Source organism: Delphinus delphis, chromosome 5, assembly GCF_949987515.2.
Source record: "Delphinus delphis chromosome 5, mDelDel1.2, whole genome shotgun sequence".
NCBI classification, from domain to species: domain Eukaryota; kingdom Metazoa; phylum Chordata; class Mammalia; order Artiodactyla; family Delphinidae; genus Delphinus; species Delphinus delphis.
Window position 1 is genome coordinate 2903447 of NC_082687.1, and position 26789 is coordinate 2930235.

Here is a 26789-nt window from a genome sequence, read left to right on the forward strand (position 1 = left end):
GATAGGGAGCGTGGGAGGGAGGGAGATGCAAGAGGAAAGAGATATGGGAACACATGTATGTGTATAACTGATTCACTTTGTTATAAAGCAGAAACTAACACACCATTGTAAAGCAATTACACTCCAATAAAGATGTTTAAAAAAAAACTGACTCACTTTGCTGTACACCTGAGTCATTGCAAATCAACTATACTTCAAATAAATAAAGAAAATGTAAATAAAATTTAAAACTGCCCCTTTACAAAGAAAACTGCATTTTATAAAGAAAGTTTAAATTACACAATAAAACATGTAATGAGTGGAATTGAACAATTCACTGTAGTAACTCATCCGACGCTTGGTACAGAGCAGGCACTTGACATACGTGTACCATGGACAGAATTCTCCCGACAGCATCTGCTTTGCATTTGGCTATTTACAAAGCTCCTCCAAAACATTGTCTTCTTTGGGAAGACTCAGATAAACAAAACGATTCCGGCAGGTAAGACGTGGGTCTTTTTAGAACAGCATCCAGTGGATGGAGTGGGAAAGATGGGCAGGGAGCAAAGAACAGGGCTGCCTGTCCTCCTCGTTTGCTTCTGGTTGGCGTCTTTACGTGGTTCAGTTTCACTAACTGTGGACCACGGAGTCTCACAGCCCACGGGGAGTCCATGGAACACGCTGCATGCAAGAGGCATTTGAAAAACAACACGCACATGTGACAGAAATAACAATAGCATTGTCATTTGCAGTTTTCTGGAAGATTCCTTTGAATTCCAGTGGTCTCACTTGACACCTCATTTGTTTTTAGAAAATGCACGGAGAGAAAACTTTCAGTACATATTTTATCTCAAAAAGGCAAGAAAACAGTGAGAATTGTCAGCCCCACCCTAGGAAGAGAAACACAAGCATATGGACTGACTTACTTGCCAGCTAATAACTCACGCTGGAAAATCCTCATACTTGGATTTGTCTTGATGTCAATCAACGCACTGTTGCCATGTTATCAGTGGAACCAGATTTGGATCCCTGTGGTCTAGTGGGTGTGTGGATCTGTACGAGATCACAGAGAAGGGCGACCTCAGACAAGCACCCCGGCCCCTATGGTACTTGTGATCACAGACCTAGGCCCATACCTTGGGAGCTCAACAAAGTAAAAGCATCCTTCTCACCAGTCTGCACCTGCATAGCTGGGGAACGCTCATCTCATGAAATAATAGGTTTCATTTTCCTTCTGTGCTACCATGGCAGCAGCTAGCCTGTTAGATGAGTATGCCTTCAAATGTGACCAGCAGAGCAGCTGGTGAACGATGGGAAAAGTAAAAATCGTTTGCGGTACATAGATCTAACTATGGGCGTCGGTTCCCCTGTGCCTCGGCCTCTGTAAACAGCAGTCATGGCTCTACACCGCCTATCCTCCAGAATTCCACACTTAAAAATAACTATCAGGGGCTTCCCTGGTGGCACAGTGGTTGAGAGTCCGCCTGCCGATGCAGGGGACGCGGGTTCGTGCCCCAGTCCGGGAAGATCCCACATGCCGCGGAGCGGCTGGGCCCGTGAGCCATGGCCGCTGAGCCTGCGCGTCCGGAGCCTGTGCTCCGCAACGGGAGAGGCCACAACAGTGAGAGGCCCGCGAACAGCAAAAAAAAAAAAAAAAAAAAAAAAAAAATAACTATCAGTGTATACCAATTCCATGCAGACTCTCCAGTTTCTGTCCCATTACTGACTCATAAGTAAAGACTAACAGTGCTTTTTTATATATAAGTAAAACTATTTTTAATGCTACAATACATTTGGATCTATTTCTACAGATGCAGTATTTGAATTCATGTACCTCTGAATAAATACCAGAAGTCAAACATCATTCTGCCACAGAAAGACTCTGGAAAGAGTCACTTGTCACCAGGCAAGTGACAATCTATTTTTAGAGAAAGAAATTTCACATTCTGTAATTTGCACAAGCAGAGCTGCGTGAAAATAGCCTGTCAAAGGCACACCCACCTTCCTGTAAAGATTTACAAAGAGCACTTGACTAAGAAAAACAGTAAATATTTTATGGAATTCTGATTTATAGAATGGATTTATATGAAGCAAATATTTAAAACAGCAATAAAATAACCTTAATATAAGTACACTTTCTTAAAAAGACTTTCAATGAAATGAAACAGCATTTTTAATGATTTAACATTAAACAGGGTTGCCAATAATTTTTAAATGATGTACATTTACATCTCAGGGAAGAGTTCATTCAAAGCTTTCCCCTTGCGTGACTTGACGTGTATTCATTTTTAGCATTCTTATGGAATTTCTATCTGTTTTATTTTCCTCTATTATGTAGTATTTTATTATAAGGACAGTGACAAAAATGAGTAAAGATAAACTAAATGACTATAGCAAAACACAATGCTGATTATGCTGACAAAGATTCTGTGCTTTTGCCCAAAGTCAGGCTCCTGAACTTTCTCCAAGGCTTTTCACGCCCTTCCTTATAAAATCAAGTTTTAGCAAGAACCCTGCAAAGTCAGTTTAACCAGGAGCCCTCACGCTTACAGCTACCTGATCACGCTCAATACCTAACCTGGGTCCTCAGCTTCCACCATCCCAAAGGTGATGTCTGAGCACCTGTCTTTAGCAAGAATCTGGTTAGGTCACTTTACCTGGAACTCCCCTTCCCCCGGATGTTTGCTCTTAGCCATTTTTCACCCCATGACCCCTACTCTCTCCCCTCCCCCGGCTATACGTTCCCACCTGCACTGCTGTATTCTGGGTTCAGCCCCATCTCTCTCCCCACTGTAAACTCCCACTGCAGTGATCCCTACACCTATTTCGATGATCGTGAACAAAGGCTGATTTACCATCTTTAACAAGCACCATGGAATAGTTTTTCTTTAACAATGATTAACACAACCTAATGTAACATACCCCAAAGTTATTGAAGCTTATTTTTTATGGAAATCAGCTCTCTTTATAAGAAAGATAGACTGATTATTTTCTGGTTCTTTAAAAATAAATTGCTGCTTGAGAGTAGAATGGAGATTGCCAGGAGCTGGGGAGTCGGGAAGATGGAAGATGCTGGTCAAAGAGAACAAACTTTCAGTTAGAAGATGAATAAGTTCTGAGGATCAGACTATATTTAATAATACTGTATTGTACACTTGAAATTTGCTAACAGAGTAGATCTTACACATTCTCACCACACACACACGGTAACTTTGTGAGGTGACGGAGGTGTTAATTAGCTTGACTGCAGTAAAGATTTCACAACATATATGTAAATCAAATCACCCCATTGTACACTTTAAGTATATGCATTATATTTGCCAATTATACCTCAATAAAACTAGAAGGGAAAAAAAGAGAAAATAAATAAACAAATTCTGCTTTACTAAATTAGACTTTAAAAACAAAGATTATTTTTACACACATGTATAGAATTTCCTGTTTGAAAATGTATTTGTTTCTATGCTCCCTGGGTTGGCAAATAGCTATAAAATAAAGCCGTTTATGTAGCTTAGATATGAAATCCCAGGATACTGCAAAAGCTTTTTATGTCATGCAGTTACTAATTATCAAAATAAACCAAAAGGTTAGGTATCACATTACAAATAAAGAAAAGGCTCAGAGAGGCTAAGTAACCTGCCCAAGGAGACACAGCTAGAGAATGATGTGGATTTCTACCAACTTCCGCCTTTTCCACACTGCCTCCCAACACGGAGAAGACAAGATTCCTGCTTTCACAGAGATTCCAATCGAATGCCTCTAAGTATGATTCACTGTGTATCCTCCACATCAACCAACACCACGATTTGCACAATGCAAATACTCAATAAATGTCTGTTGGAAAAAATGAAGGAATGAACGCCAGTTCCTACTGAAATCTGTCTAATGCAGATAGCTAACTACTAAGAGACCTCTCTCTAATCAGGCCAGACCTCCATGTTTTCCTGATCCAGTATCTTGTAAAAAGCTCAGAGTGTTAAAATCAAAATCAAAGAATCTTAGAATTACAGAAACGTCATAACGCTGAAGTTACCAGAGACTATACAGGCAAAAGTGAGTTTATTTCAGAAAAATTACCCTAGAGCCATAGTTCTCAAACTTTTTTATTTCAGAACCTTTTGGCACTCTTAAAAGTATTGAAGCCCCCCAAAATCCTCCTTTATGTGGATTACTTATCATATAGAAATTAAAACTGAAAAAACTTGAATAGTTACATATTAACTCATTTAAAAATAACACTGATACACCCATTACATGTTAACATAACATGGTTTTACAAGAAATTGCTGTATCTCTAAAAATATAATAAGAGAAATGGAATTGTTCTTGCAAGTTAAAATGGTGTTAAAGGAAAAAACAGCAATGAGTTGGGCTCCTGATTCAAACAATTGTATAAGTGGTTTCCCTCAAGACAACCACTGCACTGTGGGAAGCAATAGAAGTGCTTTATACACACTTTCCACTTGCTCACCCAAAATATTAAAAAGATGTACACTGACAGGTAGAGACTTAAGAACATTAACAGTTTTTATTGCTTCATCAAGGACTTTCTTAAGTGCCTCAGGCATTCATTCCATGGGTCTTTTCACATGAGTCCATTGGCCACGAAAGGAGAACAACTCTTGGTAGAGTCTGGGGCCAGCTTCGATTCATCCCAAGGCACCAACAGATTCACCCATGATTGCAAATTTTGTAAATATTGTAAAAAAAAAAAGAGAAAAGCAAAAACTCTGAGTTTTGTGACCTCACAGACTCCCCTGAAAGGGCCACAGAAAAGCCATCACCCCAAACAGTCCCATTCAATGTGACCATAATCAGTAACAAATGTGAAAAGTCCCGTTTATCTCTTAGTTATCTGTGTCCACAAGCATTTTGAATATGGTTGGGAAGAGCCTGTCACTAATAGAATCCTTATGGACCAGCTCTCCCTTAAATCTCTCTGAGTCTACTTCCTTGGGCAAAACAAACCATGAATCTTTAAAAAATAATTACATACAAAACACATATATATGGAGCCAGATAAATAGTTGCTTGTCCTCTCATTGTTGCTAGGGCAATACTGTTGGGTTGCTTTTTCCACGGTTTCCTTATTTACCTCCTGGCAGATTTATCTAGATTCAACGCTTAGACCTCCTGTTTTCCCGGAAAACAGCAGAGTCAAGGATGGTTTCAAACTGTCTGTGTTTCCATGGCATAGGATCAGTGGCGAAGCCAATCCCAAAAGTTAGCTCAAACAGTGCATTAAACAATCTTTGAGTCTCAAAAGATTATTGATGGAATCACACAGGCTTCCTCTAATCCCTGATCTCTCCAGCCCAGCTATGGATACAACAAGATTTAGGATTGATGTGTACTGACCAGGCACTAATCAATTTCAGCACAGCCTAAAAATTCCATGGCAAGGGTTGAAATAAGCAAAGATGACCTGTAATTAAGGAAAATAGACTGTGCTTTGATTAACAATTACATTAGAATTGACCCAGAAATGCTCAGGTGGTTGTCACTTGGCAATATGAGGTTTATGAATATAAGGTATTTGACCAGACATTTCTCCTTTGATTCCGACAGATACAAGAGCAAAGACCTATGTCAACCCGCCCACATTTTACACAAATGAGGCTTTAGCATGATCCATGCCAGAAAGCTCTGAGAATAAATGCTAGACAGTAGGTGGAAAGGATACATAAAATTCTAAAGGCTTTGAAGTTGGAAGCAGACGTCTGAGCAACTCTGCTTCTTCACAGGAAGGAGATGCTTTGAGACACAGAGAACCCTTAACAGGAAGTGGGCCAGGATCCAGAGAAATACCTTCCTGCTGCAGAGGCCAGGTTGCCAGTAAGCTACACCTCTGTCACGGACTAGGGTTGGTGTGGCAGCTCTTTATCTTCAAAGGTGCATCCTTGAAAAATCAAATAAATAGCTTAAATTCTGTGGAGTGAGAGAATGTGGTCTCTAAAAGGTCTCCACCGGAGAAAAGATGTCAAAGCCCAAAAGACAGACTGACAAAGGTCAGGGCCTTTGTATTTACTTTCTCCATCCTGTCATGTTCTTGCAGAGAACTGTTAGCAGCAGAAGTACATTCCATGCAAGGGCCATAAAACATGAAACTATTTGCCTTTTGAAATAGTGCTGGTTTCCTAATCTCCACGAGGTTTTGAGTCGGCCTAACTTCTTAGTAGGAGGGATGATCTAACGCGTCAATTTCTGCAGGAGAAGACTTTACCAGCTTCCTAGATGGAGCTGGGTGTGTGAGTCAACCAAGGGGCCATCTTTTCTGGGAAAGAATCACACTGAGAAATGAGATAACAATAGTTCCCAGGCCTGGAGATGACATTGTGTCAGATTCGAGAGCCAAGACACAAGATCTGAAATGATACCTGAAGCCCACAGATTGGGTGGGAATTATCTACTAGAACACAGAAATCCCTCGGTCCAAGTTGGTTGAATTTAATCGAACCCTGTAAGCAGTATCCTGTATGCTTATAATTCCTAGTTTTGTTTATAAAGTAAAATGAAAAAGTACTAACATATGCTCATAGGAAAGATAGAACAAATGGTTGTGAAGCAAATTATTTAAATACAACACCTAGGAAGCCAAACATAGCCTTTCATATAATGTTAAAGGTCCAAAAGCACTAATGTGGTATCTGTCGCATTAAGTTCAGATGAGGAAACCAAGGCAAAGAGAGGTTAAGTAGCTTCTCAATGTTCAGAAATTAGTTATTGGCAATTGGAATTCAAACTTAGCAGACTGCTTCCAGAATCTTAGTTTCTAACTGTTAAACAGACTATATCTGAGGTCAAAAAGCAAGTTTTATACCTCCTAAATCTCCTTCTGTTATTTTATTTAATCTTTTGAAAGGAATTTGACCAAATCCTGGAAACTCAAATGCTCTCTAGAATACTACCCTTTGTCATCCTCATGGGGGAGAATTTTTATCCACTCAGTTCAGATACCCACGCTTCAAGAATAAAAGGTTACTTGTGCCTCTATCATATTTAACAGACCCAGTAAAATGCCATAGCCTTTGGGAATGTAGATTTTTTAATTGGGTGAAACAGAAAGAATGTTGTGTACAGAAAATTAACAAGTGTGTTCTGTATTCCCTTGCCCTTGCCGTAGCATCAGAGCAAGTGATTTCAGTTTGCTTCAGGCATAACTTTTCTAAGACTGCTCACAAAATCCACCCAGTATAATCCAACATATTCCCAAACACCATTTAAATAAGGCATATATTTGACTTTAAAATAAAAATTTCAGTGTAATTGATGAGAAGCATTATTGTATAAAAAATAACCATTTATTATGGTACTCATGAAAAATGGCCTAAGCTTGTTCATCTATTCATTTATTTGCTCAGTAAACATTTTCAATAAACATCTCTCTATAAACATTGTATGATGCTAAACATAAGAAGCAAAAAATAAATAAAATAAGATCTTACAAAAAATGTAAAATTTCTCTGGAGTAAAATCTATTAGAAAAGTCAAAAGAGGACTTCCCTGGTGGTGCAGTAGTTAAGAATTCACCTGCCAATGCAGGGGACACGGGTTTGAGCCCTGGTCCGGGAAGATCCCACATGCCGTGGAGCAACTAAGCCCATGTGCCATAACTACTAAGCCTGTGCTCTAGAGCCCACGAGCCACAACTACTGAGCCCGCATGCCACAACTACTGAATCCTGTGCACCTAGAGCCCATGCTCTGCAACAAGAGAAGCCACTGCAATGAGAACCCCACGCACTGCAACGTAGAGTAGCCCCCGCTCGCTGCAACTAGAGAGAAAGCCCATGCGCAGCAATGAAGACCCAATGCGGCCAAAAATAAATAAATTTTTTAAAAAGTCAAACGAAAAACAACAAAGTAAGAAAAATTATTTGAGACATTTAGGGTTGGATAATAGCTAACTTTCATCACATAAAAATGTTTTTATAAATCAATAAGAAAAAAGTTATGGAATGCAATAAAAACATAAATGATTTGAACAACCAATTCACAGGAAAAAAAACACAAATAATCAATGTATGAAAATATGTTATCCTCAACCTCACTTGTAATGAAGGACCTGGAAATATATACAAGACCCCATAATCCTCCATAAAATCAGCAAAAACATTTATTAGTTTTCCACTTCCCAAAGTTGGTAAGAGAGAAGGAAGCAGACACTCTCACACATTACTGGTAGAATTGTGAAACACTGCAACATCTAGAGAAAATGAGCCTTCGTCTGTGACTTTGGGACAAATAAATGCTGGATGAGTCAAAAATGTGAATCCATTCTCACAGATGCCACCCTTGTATATGTAGTTTGATCTACTTTTGTAAACAGTGACCAAATGAACTCTTAACAGTCAGACTAACTTCTGACTTTTAGATTCAGTGCTTTAACCAGAGCCAAAACTGGGAACTCCAATCTTGGTGTCTTACCTTGGACGGTTCCAGGTTAAAGTCTTGCAAAGGTCTCATCCTCATGAATTATGGGGGATGAGAAAGACTCCTCCCTCTATTGCACCCTTAAGAGATTATAATATACTATAATATACTATAAACATAATTTTTATATGCACTAGGAGACCTAAAAATTTGTGTGATTCACTTTATTGTGACATTGGCTTTGTTGTAGTGGTCTGACACCAAACCCAGAATCTCTCTGAGGTATGCCTGTATTTAGGATGCACTAAGAATCATAGGAACATTGCCGATCCATGCTCTTTTTCTCATGGTTTCCCCAACCTCTTTATCATTCCCAGCCTACGACCCCACTCAAACTTTCTCCTTCACTATTTTATGGCAAAAGGTTCTTCTTCTTTTGACTGCATAACAGTAAGAACTTATATTATTTTCGGCCAGCCATCCTTACATGGATCTATCTTTTTGTTTTATACAGTATAGTTTCCTACCTAAGTAATGTTTTAAAAATGAAACTTGGCGTGCAGCATTGGGATAACCATCTCATACTGCTTCGCTGCCCCTGCAGTGGTTTTCTATGGTTTAATGCACAGCAGATGTCGCACAAATATATCTTCATTGGTTGAATGATCGTTGGAGCTTCCCTTAACAGAAAGGAGAATGATAAAGACAGATGGTAGGTTGAGATTTCGTTGAAGGTTCCAAAATTAAAACAAATGTCACCAGAGACAACTTCTAACAGGGTTTGCCATCTAATCATTATAGGTTAGCCCTTCCGTTCATCAGCTGCAAACCACAAGGTCTATCCCTTCTCGTAGACTTCACCACAAGGTTCATGAATCTCCTCTCCATCCCCCACCCCCTACCATGGTCATCATCCTCAGGACCTTCAACATCTATGCTGACCACTCCCCATAGGGAATACCCTTACCTACTTCAGCCTAGCAATCTTCTTCCATGCTCCACTGTATTGCTACTACATGTTATCATACCAACATCTTCCATTAAACTAAGAAAAACTTGGTAGTTGTTATGTAATAATAGTTAAAAATATGAAAAATACAGTTAGCCAAACCTGCTAAAATCTCTATTTGGGAACTTACTAGCTAAGTAACACCAAACAAGAGAGGTAACTCTTGAGAGACAGTTCTCCATGGTATTTCTGCACATCTTATATCAAGTTTTCTTCTGCACTATCTCTTCAAGGATGCCAGTATAGCAAACAGCCTTGGAAGATACAAAGAGTGTCTCCCTCTGGGGTGGAAGACAGATTTGTTTCCTGACCAGGATAATAAAGATAATGTCTCCTTCTGGGGCAAATGTTGGGCAGTTGTGTCAGCAGCCTCTTATAAGACTGGAGGTTTCCTCAGTAGGTACAAAACCCCACTGGGTGTAGCGTTCAGTGGGGCGACTCCACATCGCCCCAGTGGGACCTGAGGGCGGAGGAACGTGAGTGATGAAGTCATTTGTCGCTGACCCGGGAGGCTCTTGTCTTCTGCTATAGCATCTATGGCTGGCTAACTTGTTAACTTGCAAGCAGGGTAAGACCTCAGACCCTTCACCGTTCTTGACAGGAACTTCTTTATGCCTTAGTTTCCCTACCTGTACAATGGAGAGAGGGCACTTGCCTCAGAGAGATAGTGTGCTCATTAAATGGAATAATGAGGCTATACATATACGGAGCCCAGCCTGAGTCTCCCAGCTGCCCTGTTCATCAGTATTTGGCGGCTCCTTGCCAAACCAAGTGGCCTGCTCTCGGCTCAGTTCTCACTGGTGGCTCTGAGGCACGGACACCAGAGATCATCTCTTCTTCTCGAAGTTCCTCAACCCCAACCTGCACTAAATTGGTTTTCTTCCTATGTTTCTGTAGAAAGGCAGTCCTAAATGGCCACAAATATATGAATTAACAATACAAAAACAGAAAACCAGCTTTTCTAAGGTGGAAGAAGGGGAAGGCAGTAATTGGAATGAGGGGGTAGGGAGAGTCACGAGATCTTCATCACAAGGAGGTAAGAGTTATTAAAAAACCTATAAAACATCAAGTCACTCAGTTATGTAGATAGCCAATATTTATTATTCTCCAATGTCTAATCTTAATGACGTATTTGCAAAGAATTACTGGAAAAAAAACCAGAGGAAATGGTGGCTGTAAGGTATGTGGCCAAGTGACCATTGAAACAGTGTGGAATAATAGAAAACAGACACTTTTACTGTCAACAGATCCCAGGATTCCAAGCCCCAGATGTTAGTAGTTGTGAGAACTTGGGTGAGTTACTTAACCTCAAAAAACTTTGGTTTACTTACCTCTCAAGTCGGGTAAGACTCTCCACCTTGAAGAGCTGTTGATGGGTTATCTCAGTAAATTGTATCTATGATGGGTATGACTATTCCATGAGTAAAATACTGAAGAATTACTTATTCAGAAATTAATATGAGGGCCAAGGGACATTTCTGAATATTTCCCAAAAGGATATAACATCTCGTGATGTGGTACCAGGCTTGCCAAATACAACCTTATAGAATACCGGGCTTGCCAAATACAGCTTTATAGAACTTAAACTCTGGCTTCATAAAACCCCAAGGTACAGGAAATTCCTTAGTGGCAGACTTCTGTAACTCTGCATCAGTCTCAGATAACCACTTACTTGATTGAACTTACCTGTAACAAGAAATCAAAGAGAGCCATCTTGGACCATTCGTGGTGATGTATTTCAGTACAGCCCCATTCAGGTTTGGGTACGCGGCCATTCTGCCAGCACTTCTGTTTCAGCAACTGCTGATAAGTTCCCCAGGTGAGCTTAACAGAAGAGTGGGTCTCATTACTCGTTGGAGATAAGGATGAGTCCCAGAGAATGAAAGGACATGGGCGGCCATCTATAGAATCCAAAAACACACAAAAAAAAACACTTTTAGAATGTTACTGACTCAGTGTGTCCTCTTGGGTGTCATTCAGTCTTTCACAGCTTCACACTCTCATCTGTCACACGTGAGAGTTTGATTAGATGACATTTATGATCACTTTTCCTTCTGAATATTTACTATTTTTATACCTCAGTGATGCTTCCTGATAGCAGTCTTATAAGATGGAAAGTTATTGTTAGACAAGGAAAGAAAAGTTTTTTTTAAACAAGATACTTTATAGATGTGGCGGGAACAGGCCACTAACCACCAATAACTACGTCCTCTGGTTAATGTGGTTTTATTCCACATCTAAAAGCAGCCACCATGAAAAAGGAAAGAATCCAGACATTTATAACGATCTATTCAGTGTCTGAGTGGAGTGGCTCTCCATTTGTAATAACAACCGTCTGATTTTCCGAGGCCATATTATGATGTCAGGAAGAAAAAGAATTTTTAGAAGTTGCAAATTTAAAAGTGAAATTGTATGTTTCGCACCAGTCACTATAATCTCCAAAGAAAGGAAAAGGGAGCAAGAGGGGTTTTTTTGTTTGTTTGTTTTTCTGATAGAAACAACAGCACTTCTGGTAATGGGTCATTTATTCACATAAAACCTCACAAAGTATATTTAAGCAAATGTCATTTCTTCAACTTCCTGTGCATAGAATAGTTTTTCAAAAAAAATCTGTCACTCGAATGTTTTTGTCTCATTCTTGATAGTTTAGAAATTTCCTTGGTGAACTGTACATCAAATGACACTGTAAGCTTAAAACCAAAGCTTCCCTCTCAAGCTCCCATGTCTGTCAAATAAAGTCACTGAAAGATGATGAAGAGCAGCTTTGCTTGTAACTTAAAAATCAGAATGATCTCTTGGGGGAAAAAAGAAATGACTAAGTCACAAAGGTCTGAAAAATCCCATTTAACTCATGCTTAACAGGCCTGGGCATTCGAATCCTCTGAAACTATGGCTGGAATGTCAAGACACATCACAGGCATTTTTAAAGCTCTTTCAAATGACCTGAGAGGTTCTCAATCTATAACTGTTTTTTGTTAAAGACTTTTATTTTCCCACCTTACTTATTTGCCTTCACGTAGAGCTCTAATCTCTGGTCTTTAACGCAAGGACAGTCACTCCTCTAACCACTCCTGAATGTGGTGTTACAATGACCTTAATAATATTAATAGCATTCACTTACTCATTCTAATCACCTACATTCCAGTTTTGTTCAAAAGAAAAATCTTTCTCTTTTTAGCCTTGAAATTTAGGCCAGGGCCAGTAGCAAGTCGTTTAGATTGTGGAAAATAGGCCACGGTCACTGATGTACAATTGAAAGAAAAATAGACAAAGAAACATGAACCATATATAAAGAACTTAATCGTTATCTCTCTCCTTTTTATTTCCTTTTACTGTACTAAATGATTTGGGGCTGCTGGGACCCAATTATCTTCTTAGGTATTAGATAAATATAATGTTAAATGTATATGCTCCAAATACTATGCCAATTTAAAAAATAATAATAATAAATTCTAGGTAAAAACAGGCCATCATGTAGTGGGAGACACACATAAACCAGTGTAACCAAATACATGTAAGAGACACAACACAGCTTTCAAAGATGTGGGCACTTCAGACTTCTAAATATCAACACCAAGAGGCTCTATCACTCAGTGTCTTTGGAACAAACTGATACACAGCTAGCACTTCGCATTCTCAGGGTTGGGAAGTATTCAAAGGGAGTTGAAAAACACTGAAATTCAACAACACAAATCAATACACAAGACAGACAAAGCGCCAGTTTCCTCAGTACACAAGGCCCTCAGAGAAATGAGGAAATTATGCACATAAACAATTGAAACAGTTAACTTCTGTGCTGTTTTTCCTTCCCTTTAGAAACATTTGTTTCATATTTTAAAAGTAATTAAGAGTAAATCTACTCATTTTAGGAAATATAACATTAAAATGTATAGCTAAAAGATGACATGATACTATATATAGGAAACACTAAAGTCTCCACCAAAAAAACTATTGGAACTAAAAATGAATTCAGTAAAGTTGCAGGATATAAGATTAATATACAGATATCTGTTGCTTTTCTATACACTGAAAATGAACTCTCAGAAAGAGAAATTAAGGAAACAATCACATTTACAATCATATAAAAAAGAATAAAATATCTAGGAATAAACTTAACAAAGGAGGTAAAAGATATTTGCTGAAAACTATAAGACATTGATGAAGGACTTTGGAAATTATACAAAGAAATGGAAAGATATCCCATGTTCTTGGATTGGAAGAATTAATATTGTTAAAATGGCCATACTACCCAAAGTCATCTACAGAGTTAATGCAATCTCTATCAAAATACCTATGACACTTTTCACCAAACTAGAACAAATAATCCTAAAATTTATATGAAACCACAAAAGACCCCAAATTGCCAAAGCAATCCTGAGAAAAAAAGAAGGGAGCTGAAGGAATCACGACCCCTGACTTCAGACAATACTGCAAAGCTACAATAATCAAAACAGCATGGTACTGGCACAAAAACAGACACATATATCAATGGGAACAGAATAGAGAGCCCAGAAATAAACCCACACACCTTTGGTCAATTAATCTACAGCAAAGGAGGCAAGAAAATACAATGGAGAAAAGACAGTCTCTTCAATAACTGGTGCTGGGAAAACTAGACAGCTACATGTAAAAGAATGAGATTAGACATTTCCTTACATCATGTACAAAAATAAACTCAAAATGCATTAAAGACCTAAATGTAAGACCTGAAACCATAAAACTCCTAGAAGAGAACACAGGCAGAACACTCTTTGACATAAATTGTAGCAATATTTTTTAAATCTGTCTTCTAAGGCAAAAGAAATAAAAGCAAAAATAAACAAATGGGACCTAATTAAACTTGAAAGATTTTACACAGCAAAGGAAACCATAAAGTAAATGGAAAGACAACCTACTACATGGAAGAAAATACTTGCCAATTATATGTTTGACAAGGGGTAAATATCCAACATATATAAATAGCTCATACAACTCAATATCAAAAAAAACACAAAGATCACTTAAAAAATGAGCAGAAGACCTGAATAGACATTTTTCAAAAGAAGACTTACACACAGCCAACAGGTCATGAAATGATGCTCAACCTTGCTAATTTTCAGAGAAATGCAAATCAAACCACAGTGAGATATCAACTCACACCTGTCAGAATGGCCAACATCAAAAAGACTACAAATAACAAATGTTGGTGAGGATGTAGAGAAAAGGGAGCCCTCCTCCACAGTTGGAGGGACTGTAAATCGGTGCAGCCACTATGGAGAACAGTATGGAGTTTCCTTAAAAAGCTAAAAACAGAGCTACTATATGACCCAGCAACTCCACTTCTGGGTATATTCCAAAGAAAACAAAAACACTAATTCTAAAAGATACATGCACCCCAATGTTCATTGTAGCACTATTTACAATAGCCAAGATATGGAAGCAACCTATGTGTTCATCAACAGATGAATGGTTAAAGAAGATGTGGTATATGTACACAATGGAATATTACTCAGCCATAAAAAAGAAGGAGATTTTGCCATTTGCAACAACACGGATGGACCTAGAGAGTATGATGCTTAGTGAAATAAGGCAGACAGAGAAAGACAAATATTCTATGTTATATCACTTATATGTGGAATCTAAAAATATAAAACAAACTAATGTATATAACAGAACAGAAACAGATTCACAGATACAGGTAAAAAAAACTAGTGGTTACCAGTGGGGAGAGGGAAGTGGGGAGGGGTGAGATACAGGCTATAGGATTAAGAGTCACAAACTACTGTGTATAAAACAAATAAACAACAAAGATATACAATACAGGAAAATATATCTGTGATTTTTAATAACTTTAAATGGAATGTAAAACTACAGAAATATTGAATCACTATGTTGTACCTGAAACTAATAAAATATTGTAATCCACTCTCCTTCAATACAAAAAACAAATAAACAAACATTAAAAAATGTCTAGCCTAGAAAACAGCAATCATCTACAGTCTCCTACCCTAGTAACCGGTTCTGTTATTTGTATATTTACATCTGGTATTTTCCCATCCCTTTCTTTCACACATGAAAAAGTAAATTGTTTTTAGAAATTTAAGGAGTAGAGCTTACGGTTAGAGTTCAGACTCTAGAACCCAACAGACCTTTTGAATTCTGATCCTACTACTTCTTAGCTTTGTAACATTGGACAAGTTATATAACCTTTTCAAACCTCACTTCCATCCTCTGTAAAGTGTGGGCAATACTGTACCTTCCAAAACAAACTCTGTTAAACAGGATCATACGTTTAAAGTTCTCAGCCTCAGCCTAACATATATGCATATCCTGGAAAGGTTTTGCTATGACTATTTTTATATGCATGCATTATACAATCACATAATTCATCAGCCTTCTAGCCCTTATTTGTTTATTGAACATCTACTATGTCTCAAGCACTATTCTAGGCCTAAAGCATACAGACATACATGCCAGGTTTTCAGTTGTTTGTTGTTCTGTGGGATTTTTTTGCTTTCATAGAGTTTACATTTCCAGCAGGGAAAAGAGGCAAAAATGACACAAGGGAAAATAAACTATTTGGAATCACCTTATGTATAGAGTTTATCATAATTGTTTCACTAAATGTTACATTGCAAACATTTCTCTTACACTTAAATATTCTTAAACAGTGTCACTTTAACTGTGATACAATAATGTAGCCCAGTGGTCAGCAAACTTGGTCAAGGGCAGACGGTGAGTATTTCAGGCTTTGAGGGCCATACAATGTCAACTAGCAAGTACTCAACCCCACTGTGTTACGAAAGCAGTCAAAACAAAATATAAACAAATGGTGGTGACTAGGTTCCAATAAAACTGTATTACACACCCTGGAATTTACATTTTTTGTAATTTTCAAGTGTCATAGTAGTATTATTGTTATTTGGATATCTTTTTCAACCATTTAAAATTGTGGAAGCCATTGGTAGCTCAGGGACCACACAAAACCCACAGACTGCAGTGAATCAATCCCTAATCTAGTGTATGGGTTTATTGTGTTTCCTTTACCATTTCTCTCCTTTAAATCTTAACATTTTTTTTGAATGACACATTTTCTATTAAATGGTTCTCAAGCCACAGGGAGCTTTCAACGGATAGGAATAATTGGTTTTCAGTTAACATCCTCTGTTTTCCTCCACATGCATCTCCCCTCAGCAAAATATTCTGACTGCCACAGAAACACATTCTGTCCTGCCATGCCTGGCGTCAGTCACCGCAGGGAAAGGGGCTTCCAGAGAGCAGGGTAAGAGGCAGTTCTCAGGCTGAGCCAGGCTGGACGCCCTTCCTTCCAGCCAGCAGGTCTTGCAGAGCATTTGTGCACGTTGCCCAGGCTGCTTCCAGAGCTCAGAGCTGTGAGCAACGACTGTGAGGTGCATTCCACTTTGTATGAAATACGGCTGATAACAGAATTAAATGAACCTTGATAGATCTGAAGGGATGACAGAAAAATACCCTTTGAAAGCAGAAAACAGGTTAAAGCAACTTACCTGAAGTGGTTCAGAGATGAAGGGCACTCATCTCTTTGTATCTGGATTTGTCAGAACGAGGCAGTACTGGGCTCTCTAGAGAAGTCTTAACGGTGAAGAGAGAAAATTCTACCTGTCAGAGTGGGGAGGAAGTGGGCTTTTAAAAGAAATGTGGGTGTTCATGTGAATTAACGGTTATATAACTCTATTAAAAAACTGAGACTTGCCAGTAAAACTGATTTTTTCCAAAATCTGAATATCTCCCCTGAATTTTGATGTTCTCCCAAGTCGTTCTTTATTCAAAAGCACAAAGAAGACATTCTTGTGAGAAGACGAACGTGAAAATCCACTAAGAATGAATGCTCTACACAACCTCCTCTGCCCTGGTTTATCAGGAGCCCTTCACCTTGAACCAGTGACCAGTTTTGCTGAACTACAGGGGGAGTTATCAGTGAATGTCTGCATCTATCACTGGGCAAAACCAAGTAGAAACATCCTGAGCTCTGAAATCACAAGCCTATTTTATCACATGGGCCAAGTTCCAAGCTTCTCGTGAACAAGACAAAAAAGAAAGTGACAGCTCAGCTCAGAGACCTTCATTAAAAATAACTCCAAAACCCTCTAAAGAAAACAAAGCCCGGCCAAACCGTGAGGCTCACCTTTGTTATGGGAAACAAATTGTCATGTTCCATTGCAACTTCCAATGCATTGAAGGAAAACCTGAATGCTGCAGCTCTCTAATCTAAAAGCAAGTGTTGATGCGGACGCACCTCCGCTGAGCAGGTAGCAGGTGTCTGGTTGTTAATGATCCCTTAAGTACTATCTGCTCTATTTTTCTACTGTGCCTCTCACAGTAGGGTTCTTGCTATTGGAAGTGGAAAAAGCAGGTAAGATCTCGTGGCTTAGGGATGGCGAATGTGGACAAGTCAGTCAATGTGAGGGAGGGTGAAATAGGATTCTGTGACAGTCTGGCCGGGGAGGAAATGTGGAGGATAAGATGCTTTTAAACATTGTTAATGCACTTATTCCCAAAGCACATATTTACCATTGTCCCCCAATATCTGGACGCATTTGGTTCCTGTGTTTGGGATAGAAAGGATTCAGAGTGAGGCATACCAGAAACAGAGGCCCTGCAAAATCCCAGTCCCGGGCAAGGCCTGGGCCACAGCTGGGAGTTTAGTGGAAGCAGACAAGCACGCGTGTAAGGACGATCAGGTTGCGTGTCTGCCAGTTGAAGAGTGTTTTAAAGGGACCAAGTGAAGGAAGGACTAAAATAAAGGCTGAGCTCTCAGAGCCAAGCCAAGCAACGGAGAACTGCCGGGCCCCAGCACAGCGAAATGAGCAGCTCTGGCCATTAACAAGGAGAAGAGCCATGTCTGAAGAGGAGCTGAGTGCGTGGGTGGGAAACCAAGTCACGAGTGTTGATTCTACGCTTGACGCTGCATCTCTGGTCTCCACAGGACTCAAGCCCAGTCCTCCAGCCACCCTGACTGAGGCAACGGGCTCCCCAAGGCGTGAAAAGTGTGAGAGCCAGAGACACTGAAAATACGGCACTGTCAGATATTAGAAAGAATCGACCTCTATTAGGTTTTAAAAGGGGAAGGTGGCAGAGAAGCAGAATGCCATAGATTTTACACGTGCAGATTGCATGCAGCCAACCAAATCCTCGATACAAGGGCTTGTCTTAGGAATCCAATTTCTGGGGGATTTAGAAAACCGTTCTTCCAACAAAAATAGAAATGTATTTAGTTTCTTTCCTAACTGTTTCACTAACTGGTTTTCTCGAGGTTGGACTGAGTTAAAATAATCTCCACGTTTCCTCAAGCGTTAGCTAAGCATGAAGCACTTGTGACTTCCCTCTGCCACAGACGCTTGAAACAACCCAAACCATCAGCTCCACTTTAAAAACATGCGACCCAGCAATCCCTCTGCTGGGCTTATACCCTGAGAAAACCATAATTCAGAAAGAGACATGTACCACAATGTTCACTGCAGCACTATTTACAATAGCCAGGACCTGGAAGCAACCTAAGTGTCCATCGAGAGATGAATGGATAAAGAAGATGTGGCACATATATACAGTGGAATATTACTCAGCCATAAAAAGAAACGAAATTGAGTTATTTGTAGTGAGGTGGATGGACCTAGAGTCTGTCATACAGAGTGAAGTAAGTCAGAAAGAGAAAAACAAATACTGTATGCTAACACATATATATGGAATCTAAAAAGAAAAGGTTCTAATGAACCTAGGGGCAAGACAGGAATAAAGACGCAGATGTAAAGAATGGACTTGAGGACACGGGGAGGGGGAAGGGTAAGCTGGGACGAAGTGAGAGAGTGGCATGGACATATATACACTATCAAACGTAAAATAGCTAGCTAGTGGGAAGCAGCCACATAGCACAGGGAGGTCAGCTCGGTGCTTTGTGACCATCTAGAAGGGTGGGAGGGAGGGTGGGGGGAGATGCAAGAGGGAGGCGATATGGAGATATATGTATATGTATAGCTGATTCACTTTGTTATAAAGCAGAAACTAACACACCATTGTAAAGCAATTATACTCCAGTAAAGATGTTAAAAATAAATAAATAAAAACAAAGTGTCCTTCTTTGTTCTGAACCTTTGACTAATGGATGGGAACTTCTGCTTTCTAGGCCTGCCCTGGACTTCCGCTATAAAAATGGGAGCTCCCAGACACTTCCTGTCTCAATATTCCCTTTAGAAAAACAGGAACCGACCTTGACTTCAGAGGGTCGTGATGACGGAGTCACTGCCAAACTCCACAAACATTTTGCCAGTAAAGTCTTGGTTACATCAGGGGGACCTGGTCCTGGGCCATTTAATGCTGATTAAGGTAGATGAAGAAACCAAGAATTCCTGACTGGAGTGAGTTTCCTACGGTCGAAAGCTCATCACATCACCTCTCTTCTTCAGACCCTTCAATGATTTCCCATTATCTGTGGGATGAAGTCCATGTCCTTCCATAACATAAACCCACCCACTCTCCACCGCCAGCCCCTATTCTCCTTTTTCCAGAACGGTTTGCAGTTTCCACGCACACACTCCCTTCACAAGCTTCTCACACATGGGTTCTCTCCACCCTTCTGTACCCACCCACAGTGACTTTGAAGAACTAGTCTGACATAACTGCTTCTAGAACCTTCTGCAGTCCCCCTACCCACCCCCCTATACACACACATCACTCTCTGTGCCTGCAGGCTTCCCTAACCATATCTCCTGGAGGTCTTTACCCTACCCGTCTTTGTTTTTTTTTTTAAACATCTTTATTGGAGTATAATTGCTTTACAATGGTGTGTTAGTTTCTGCTGTATAACAAAGTGAATCAGCTATACGTACACATATATCCCCATATACCCTCCCTCTTGCATCTCCCTCCCACCCTCCCTATCCCACCCCTCTAGGTGGTCACAAAGCACCGAGCTGATCTCCCTGTGCTATGCGGCTGCTTCCCACTAGCTATCTAGTTTACATTTGGTGGTGTATATATGTCCATGCCACTCTCTCACTTCGTCCCAGCTTACCCTTCCCCCTCCCCGTGTCCTCAAGTCCATTCTCTACGTCTGTGTCTTTATTCCTGTCCTGCCCCTAGGTTCTTCAGAACCATTTTTTTTGTTTCTGTTTTAGATTCCATATATATGTTTTAGCATACGGTATTTGTTTCTATCTTTCTGACTTACTTCACTCTGTATGACAGACTCTAGGTCCATCCACCTCACTACAAATAACTCAATTTCATTTCTTTTTATGGCTGAGTAATATTCCATTGTATATATGTGCCACATCTTCTTTATCCATTCATCTGTTGATGGACACTTAGGTTGCTTCCATGTCCTGGCTATTGGAAATAGTGCTGCAGTGAACATTGGGGTACATGACTCTTTTTGAATTATAGTTTTCTCAGGGTATATGCCCAGTAGTGGGATTGCTGGGTCATATGGTAATTCTATTTTTAGTTTTTTAAGGAACCTCCATACTGTTCCCCATAGTGGGTGTATCAATTTACATTCCCACCAACAGTGCAAGAGGGTTCCCTTTTCTCCACACCCTCTCCAGCATTTATTGTTTGTAGATTTTTTTGATGATGGCCATTCTGACCAGTGTGAGGTGATATCTCACTGTAGTTTTGATTTGCATTTCTCAAATAATTAGTGACGTCAAGCATCTTTTCATGTGACTCGTGGCCACCTGTATGTCTTCTTTGGAGAAATGTCTATTTAGGTCTTCTGCCCATTTTTTGATTGGGTTGTTTGTTCTTTTTGATACTGAGCTGCATGAGCTGTTTGTATATTTTTGAGATTAATCTCTTGTTAGTTGCTTCATTTGCAAGTATTTTCTCCCATTCTGAGGGCTGTGCTTTTGTCTCGTTTATGGTTTCCTTTGCTGTGCAAAAGCTTTTAAGTTTAATTAGGTCCCATTTGTTTATTTTTGTTTTTATTTTCATTATCCTAGGAGGTGGGTCAGAAAAGATCTTACTGTGATTTATGTCAAAGAGTATTCTGCCTATGTTTTCCTCTAAGAGTTTTATAGTGTCTGGCCTTACATTTAGGTCTTTAATCCATTTTGAGTTTATTTTCATGTATGGTGTTAGGGAGTGTTCTAATTTCATTCTTTTATACGTAGCTGTCCAGTTATACCCCTGAAGCCATTGAAATGCAGTCTGGCTTTTGGCCACTCCCCAGTTCCCCCACTTTACCAAAGAAGGTATGTAGTGAGCAAACAAGACAAGAGTGAAGCCCAGCACTGCTTGGAGCCCACGCTCAGTAAACTTTTGTTCACTTATGAATGCATTTAGTTGACCAGCTCAACTTGATCGCTAAAGAATGATACCCTTAGGGCTTTTCTGATAAAGAACACAATGTGCTCTCCATCCAAATTTTCAGAAACAAGACATGATTCCTATATTCCTGAGTCAATATTTTAAGAAAGTTGGCACCCATATCCAGGACTTCTAGGATTTTGAAGTCAGTGTGTTTCCAAGTTGTGAGGGCATCTGGGTTATTCTCGTAACTCCCTGCAAAGTGCCTCTGTCCTTACCTGAGAGCCTGGGACAACATGAATTGTGCAGCTGCCACTCCCCTGCTCTGGCAGCCATGCCACCAGCGTGCAGCTCACAGCACTGCTCGCATGGGCTCGAGAGGAGAGAGGAAAGTACCCACTGTATTTCTCCTGCTCTATGATGAGACGAGGCAGTACAAGTCAGAGAACAGTGAGCACATTGGAATCGACACTGAATTTAAGTGGAAGTGGGTGAGGGGCCTGCACTTTGTCATCCAAGCAGCCCTGACACACAGCGTTCCTGGAACGAGGCTGCCTAATCCAGTCTGACAGCTCTATGGCCGTAAAGCGGCATCCTAAAAATAACGCACACATAATGCATCTCCCATGCTGGGCATGAAAAACAGTCCGATGCTTAAGTGCTACCAAAATGGTGGCCCTTGGGATTCATTTGCATCTCTGTGCAGACTGCTGGGGAGCTTGGCCAAAGTGCTCAGTGGAAGATCACGGGGGGCTGGGGTTCTTCTGCTCTCTCCATAGACATAGTCTGCTTTGTCTTGTCTTAGATACATATTTTTAAATATTTTGTTTAAAAAAGTATTTAAAGGTATCAGTATCACATAGTATCTGGTGACGTCTATCATGATTGATGATTTTTGCAACGACGGTTTGGCAGAAAACATACTAATACATTCAGTCATATTTGCATATACACAATTGTTTACGGTAAAACAAGAATACCTGGGAAGCATTGGCTTGTATTTAAACAACAACAGCCCTTGTAGCCGTGTTCAGGGTAGTATGGCCATACTTCCTTTGAGTGAAAATATTAACAATGTTAAGTGGTTGAGTTGAAAAAAGAAGTTCAATAGAAAGGTTGGCATAATGGTAAATCAGAAATCACCATGTTAAAATTTGCACATTGTTGTCACTATCCCATGATTATATCAGGTTATATTTGAGAGGTAACGTAGGGCAAGAGAAGCAACATGAGGATACTTTAGTATCAGACAGAACTGGGTACAAATTCCACTTCCACTGCTCACTAGCTATGCGTCCTTGAGCAAATTTCACACCTCACCGAGCCTCAGGATTCCCATATATAAAGTATCAATACTATCTGCTGTGTGGAATTGTTAAGTAATGCAATAGTCAAATGACAACAAATGCAGCATAGACACGCTGTGAGGCATAATACTAGGTTCTTTATAAGTTTACAACTGAAAAATACATCATTATTGCAAACATGGATTTCTTTACAAGGCCTTTGATGCTATATTTCAATTCACTTTTGTATTTCCCACACAGATACGCATAGGATGAGACTCTGGTCTAGTGGTCATGGCTGGATTTTGTAGGGTGGTACCCTCCTGGCCCTCCCTACCTAATTACAACCTTGTCCTTCCCCAAGTACAGCCTTCCCATTTTCTGGGATATCTTTGGAGTGACACCTGTCAGAAAATGGTCCAGTATACAGTTCAGGGCCAGTAAACCTGCTAATTTCATATATATATTTTTGGATTCAAGGGGAGTCATCTAGAATTCAAGTTATACAACCAAGAACCTGTCCCGGAGGAAACTGAGCTAGTGGCTCTGGGCCGATAGGATCACCTGTGTCAGTTTTACAAACAAACAAACAAATAAATACCTGAAGATGAGCTTTATCATTGGGACCTTTTGTCTTTGGACTGGATGAACAGAAAGTTCATCTGAGAGGCTGAGGCAGACATATCATTCAGTCACGGCCTCTGACACTCTTTTACATCTCCCTTTGCATCATATGTCTCCTTTTTACAGCCAGGTAATTTACATGACTTTCAGCAAAGGTATTTAATTACACTGGGCCTCTACTTACACATCCACAAAAGGCCTCTCGTAGAGTACCCACCTTATAACAGTTTAGGAGAATTTATTGAGATAATAGGTGCATGGTACTTAAAAGAGTGCCAGTATATGGTAACATTCAATATTACTCTTGCTATGGTTACGGTTGTTGTCTCCTTGAGAAATAAGAGGTTCCCATAGCCCATATCTGTGCAGCAGTACACAAGTCATCAATGTCTAGTTGTGTTAGATAATCAGGTATACAAATAGGTCGTGGTGATAGAGAAAGAAGACACACCTTCAGGACCCCCAAAAGGATTTGGTGAGGAAAGCAGATTGATAAAGAGGAAAGTCTTGGAAGTTACAAGACAAGGGCTTGAATTCTTTCTGGACAATTAACTCATTGTACGACCTTGAGCTGCCTTCTTCTTATCTTTCTTTCTTCTCAAAATCGAGGTAAGAAAGTATCTCCTACATAGGTTTCTTTGAAAGATTAACTGCGATAAGCCAAATATCTATATTCGACTCACAAGAGACTAGCGATGTTCTTGGTACTAAGCATGAATTTATTTCACAAACATTCATCAAAAGTCAGAGAACAGAAACAACACTTAAGGCAGATTATTTACAGGACTGGCTGACTAGCCACTCTCCCAGATATGAAAAGATCTCCTCCCAGACCAAGCCAGATCATCAGAGAAATGCATACCTAAGCTGAGTTCTGTTTTTCCTCCTATAGAAAACTCATTATCAAATTACATTACAGAGTGAAGCCACAGACCATATATTGATGGTCCTCACAAGAATAAGCTCCATAAACCTTATTATTTACATAATACAGAGGCTGCCAAGGATATTTTTCTTTACCTTTTCAATGAGTTATTTATAAGAATCTCAAGGAGAAATCCCAGCCTGGATTTGGGACTAAAATGGTAGCACTTGTCCTGAGTTTTTGAAGCCAGAAGCAAGTACAGATTTACTGTTTGGAGTCAGTGAAACAGACCAAAAATGCATTCTTGCATTCATTCAAAAATATTTATTGAGCAACTACTATGTGCCAGACTCTCCACTGGGATCTGGACATTCAATGATGAACACGACAGGAAACGTCTCTGCCTTCACAGATCTAGAGCGTAGTGGGAAAGAAGAGATGATTAAATAAGCAATTATAATTATACAGCAATGATATAGAATGAGCCAGAAACAGATGCTGGGTAACAAGGTAAGATCTATCACCCCCTTAGGTACCTAGGGAGACGCAAATAAAGCTAAGCTTGGACCAAGAGAAGACTAGGAGGACCCTAGAGGGAAGACCCACACATCTGTGGAAATCAAGGGAAGAAAGACACAAGTCAGGAAAAGACTAGAGGTAGGTGAGTGAAGAGAGATACCGAGAACCTAAGACTGTTAATCCCCTACCGTGACCAGAACTGATCTATTTATGTACTTTGCATCAGTACAATGTCTCCATGAGTAGGATTATATTGTGTAGGGTGCTCCTAACTATAAATCATGTCCCAGCCTCCTGAGGAAACTGGTCTGATTTTATGACTCTCAATAACTACATTCTAGTAGAAAGTATCAAAGAGAGAATAAAGAAAGTTCTGGTATTCCTTGAGATACAGCCTTAGGTATTTAACTCATCATATTGAGAGTCATGTCAATACAACCTTGTTGGCTTCTTTCCATCATCACTTACTTCTGCAAAGAGAGAGGAACACCAGTCTACACTGGAATTATAAAGGCCTCCTTCAAATTTAATGCAACTGCCTTCTTCATTCCCAAAGATGCTGGATATTCAGAGAACAGAATTAAATACCTAAGAGGTATCCTGCCACCAAAAAGTTTAAGCCAGCAGGAGACCTAGGTTTTAGTCCTAGCCCTGTCACATGAAGAAATGATATGTATCCAGAGAAAACGCTAATTCGAAAAGATACATGCACCCCAGTGTTAATTGCAGCATTATTTACAATAGCCCAGACATGGGAGCACCTAAATGCCCACTGACAGATGAATGGATAAAGAAGATGTGGTATATACACAATGGAATATTAGTCAGCCAAAAAAAGAAGGAAATAATGCCATTTGCAGCAATATGGATGGACCTAGAGATTGTTACACTAAGTGAAGTAAGTCAGACAGAGAAAGACAAATATCATATGATGTCACTTATATGTGGAATCTAAAAAAATGGTACAAATGAACTTATTTACAAAACAGAAACAGACTCACAGACATAGAGAACAAACTTGGTTACCAAAGGGGAAGGGGAGGAATTAGGAATTTGGGATTAACAGATACACACTACTATATATAAAATAGATAAACGACAAGGACCTGCTGAGTAGCACAGGGAACTATATTCAATATCTTGTAATAAACCATAATGGAAAAGAATCTGTAAAAGAATATATATACGTATAACTGTACACCTGAAACAACACAGCATTGTAAATCAACTAGACTTCAAGTAAAAAAAAGAAATGACAGGTGAGGCTTGGAGGCTATATGAGTAACTCAGTGAACATGGAACCTCATGTGCTTCGTGTAGTAACACCAACAGCAGTATTTATTGAAGATTTACTGTGTGTCAAGCACCAGGTCTACGTGTGTTCCCTGTATTAACTAGCGACAAACTCATGAGGTGGGTACTGTTGTCACTTAGAGCTGAGAACATGAGCGTTTCTGGGTCACAGGTTGGTAAATTCAAACCCAGGGGTCCAGCTCCAGAGCCCAGGCTCCTAACCACTACTTTCCTCTCTCAACTTCCGTCCAGGAGCTCCCAGGGAAGCCGGAAGGACAGATCAGAGTACCATGCCTCATTCAAGCACGCATCACCTCTTCTCAGGGCCTTTATGACATGAGTGAACGGCAAGGGAGCCTTCCAGGGGGACCCTCTGCCCTGCTTGGTCCAGGAGAGGCTCCGTGTGTGCCTGCTTCCCCATGCCCACCTGCATACTCCCTCTCTCCAGAGTGGACAGAAGTGGTAGCGTCACCTAAGCCCAATGGCTAAGAGCTGACGTTTTAAAGTTTGCTGGGCCTGGGCGCAAAACCCAGCTTAACCATTAACATGAGGCCAGTTACTTTGCCTAAATAAGCCTCAGC

General features: G+C 39.9%; 1 protein-coding gene across 1 annotated transcript in view; it reads right to left on the minus strand.

The window, feature by feature from the left end:
* GASK1B (golgi associated kinase 1B) overlaps nt 1–26789 on the minus strand; it is a 40120-nt gene that overhangs the window by 10988 nt on the left and 2343 nt on the right. The window contains exon 2 of the mRNA XM_060011927.1: nt 11047–11261. Within this exon, the coding sequence (XP_059867910.1) occupies nt 11047–11261 (215 nt within the window). The remainder of the gene's footprint in view (nt 1–11046; nt 11262–26789) is intronic.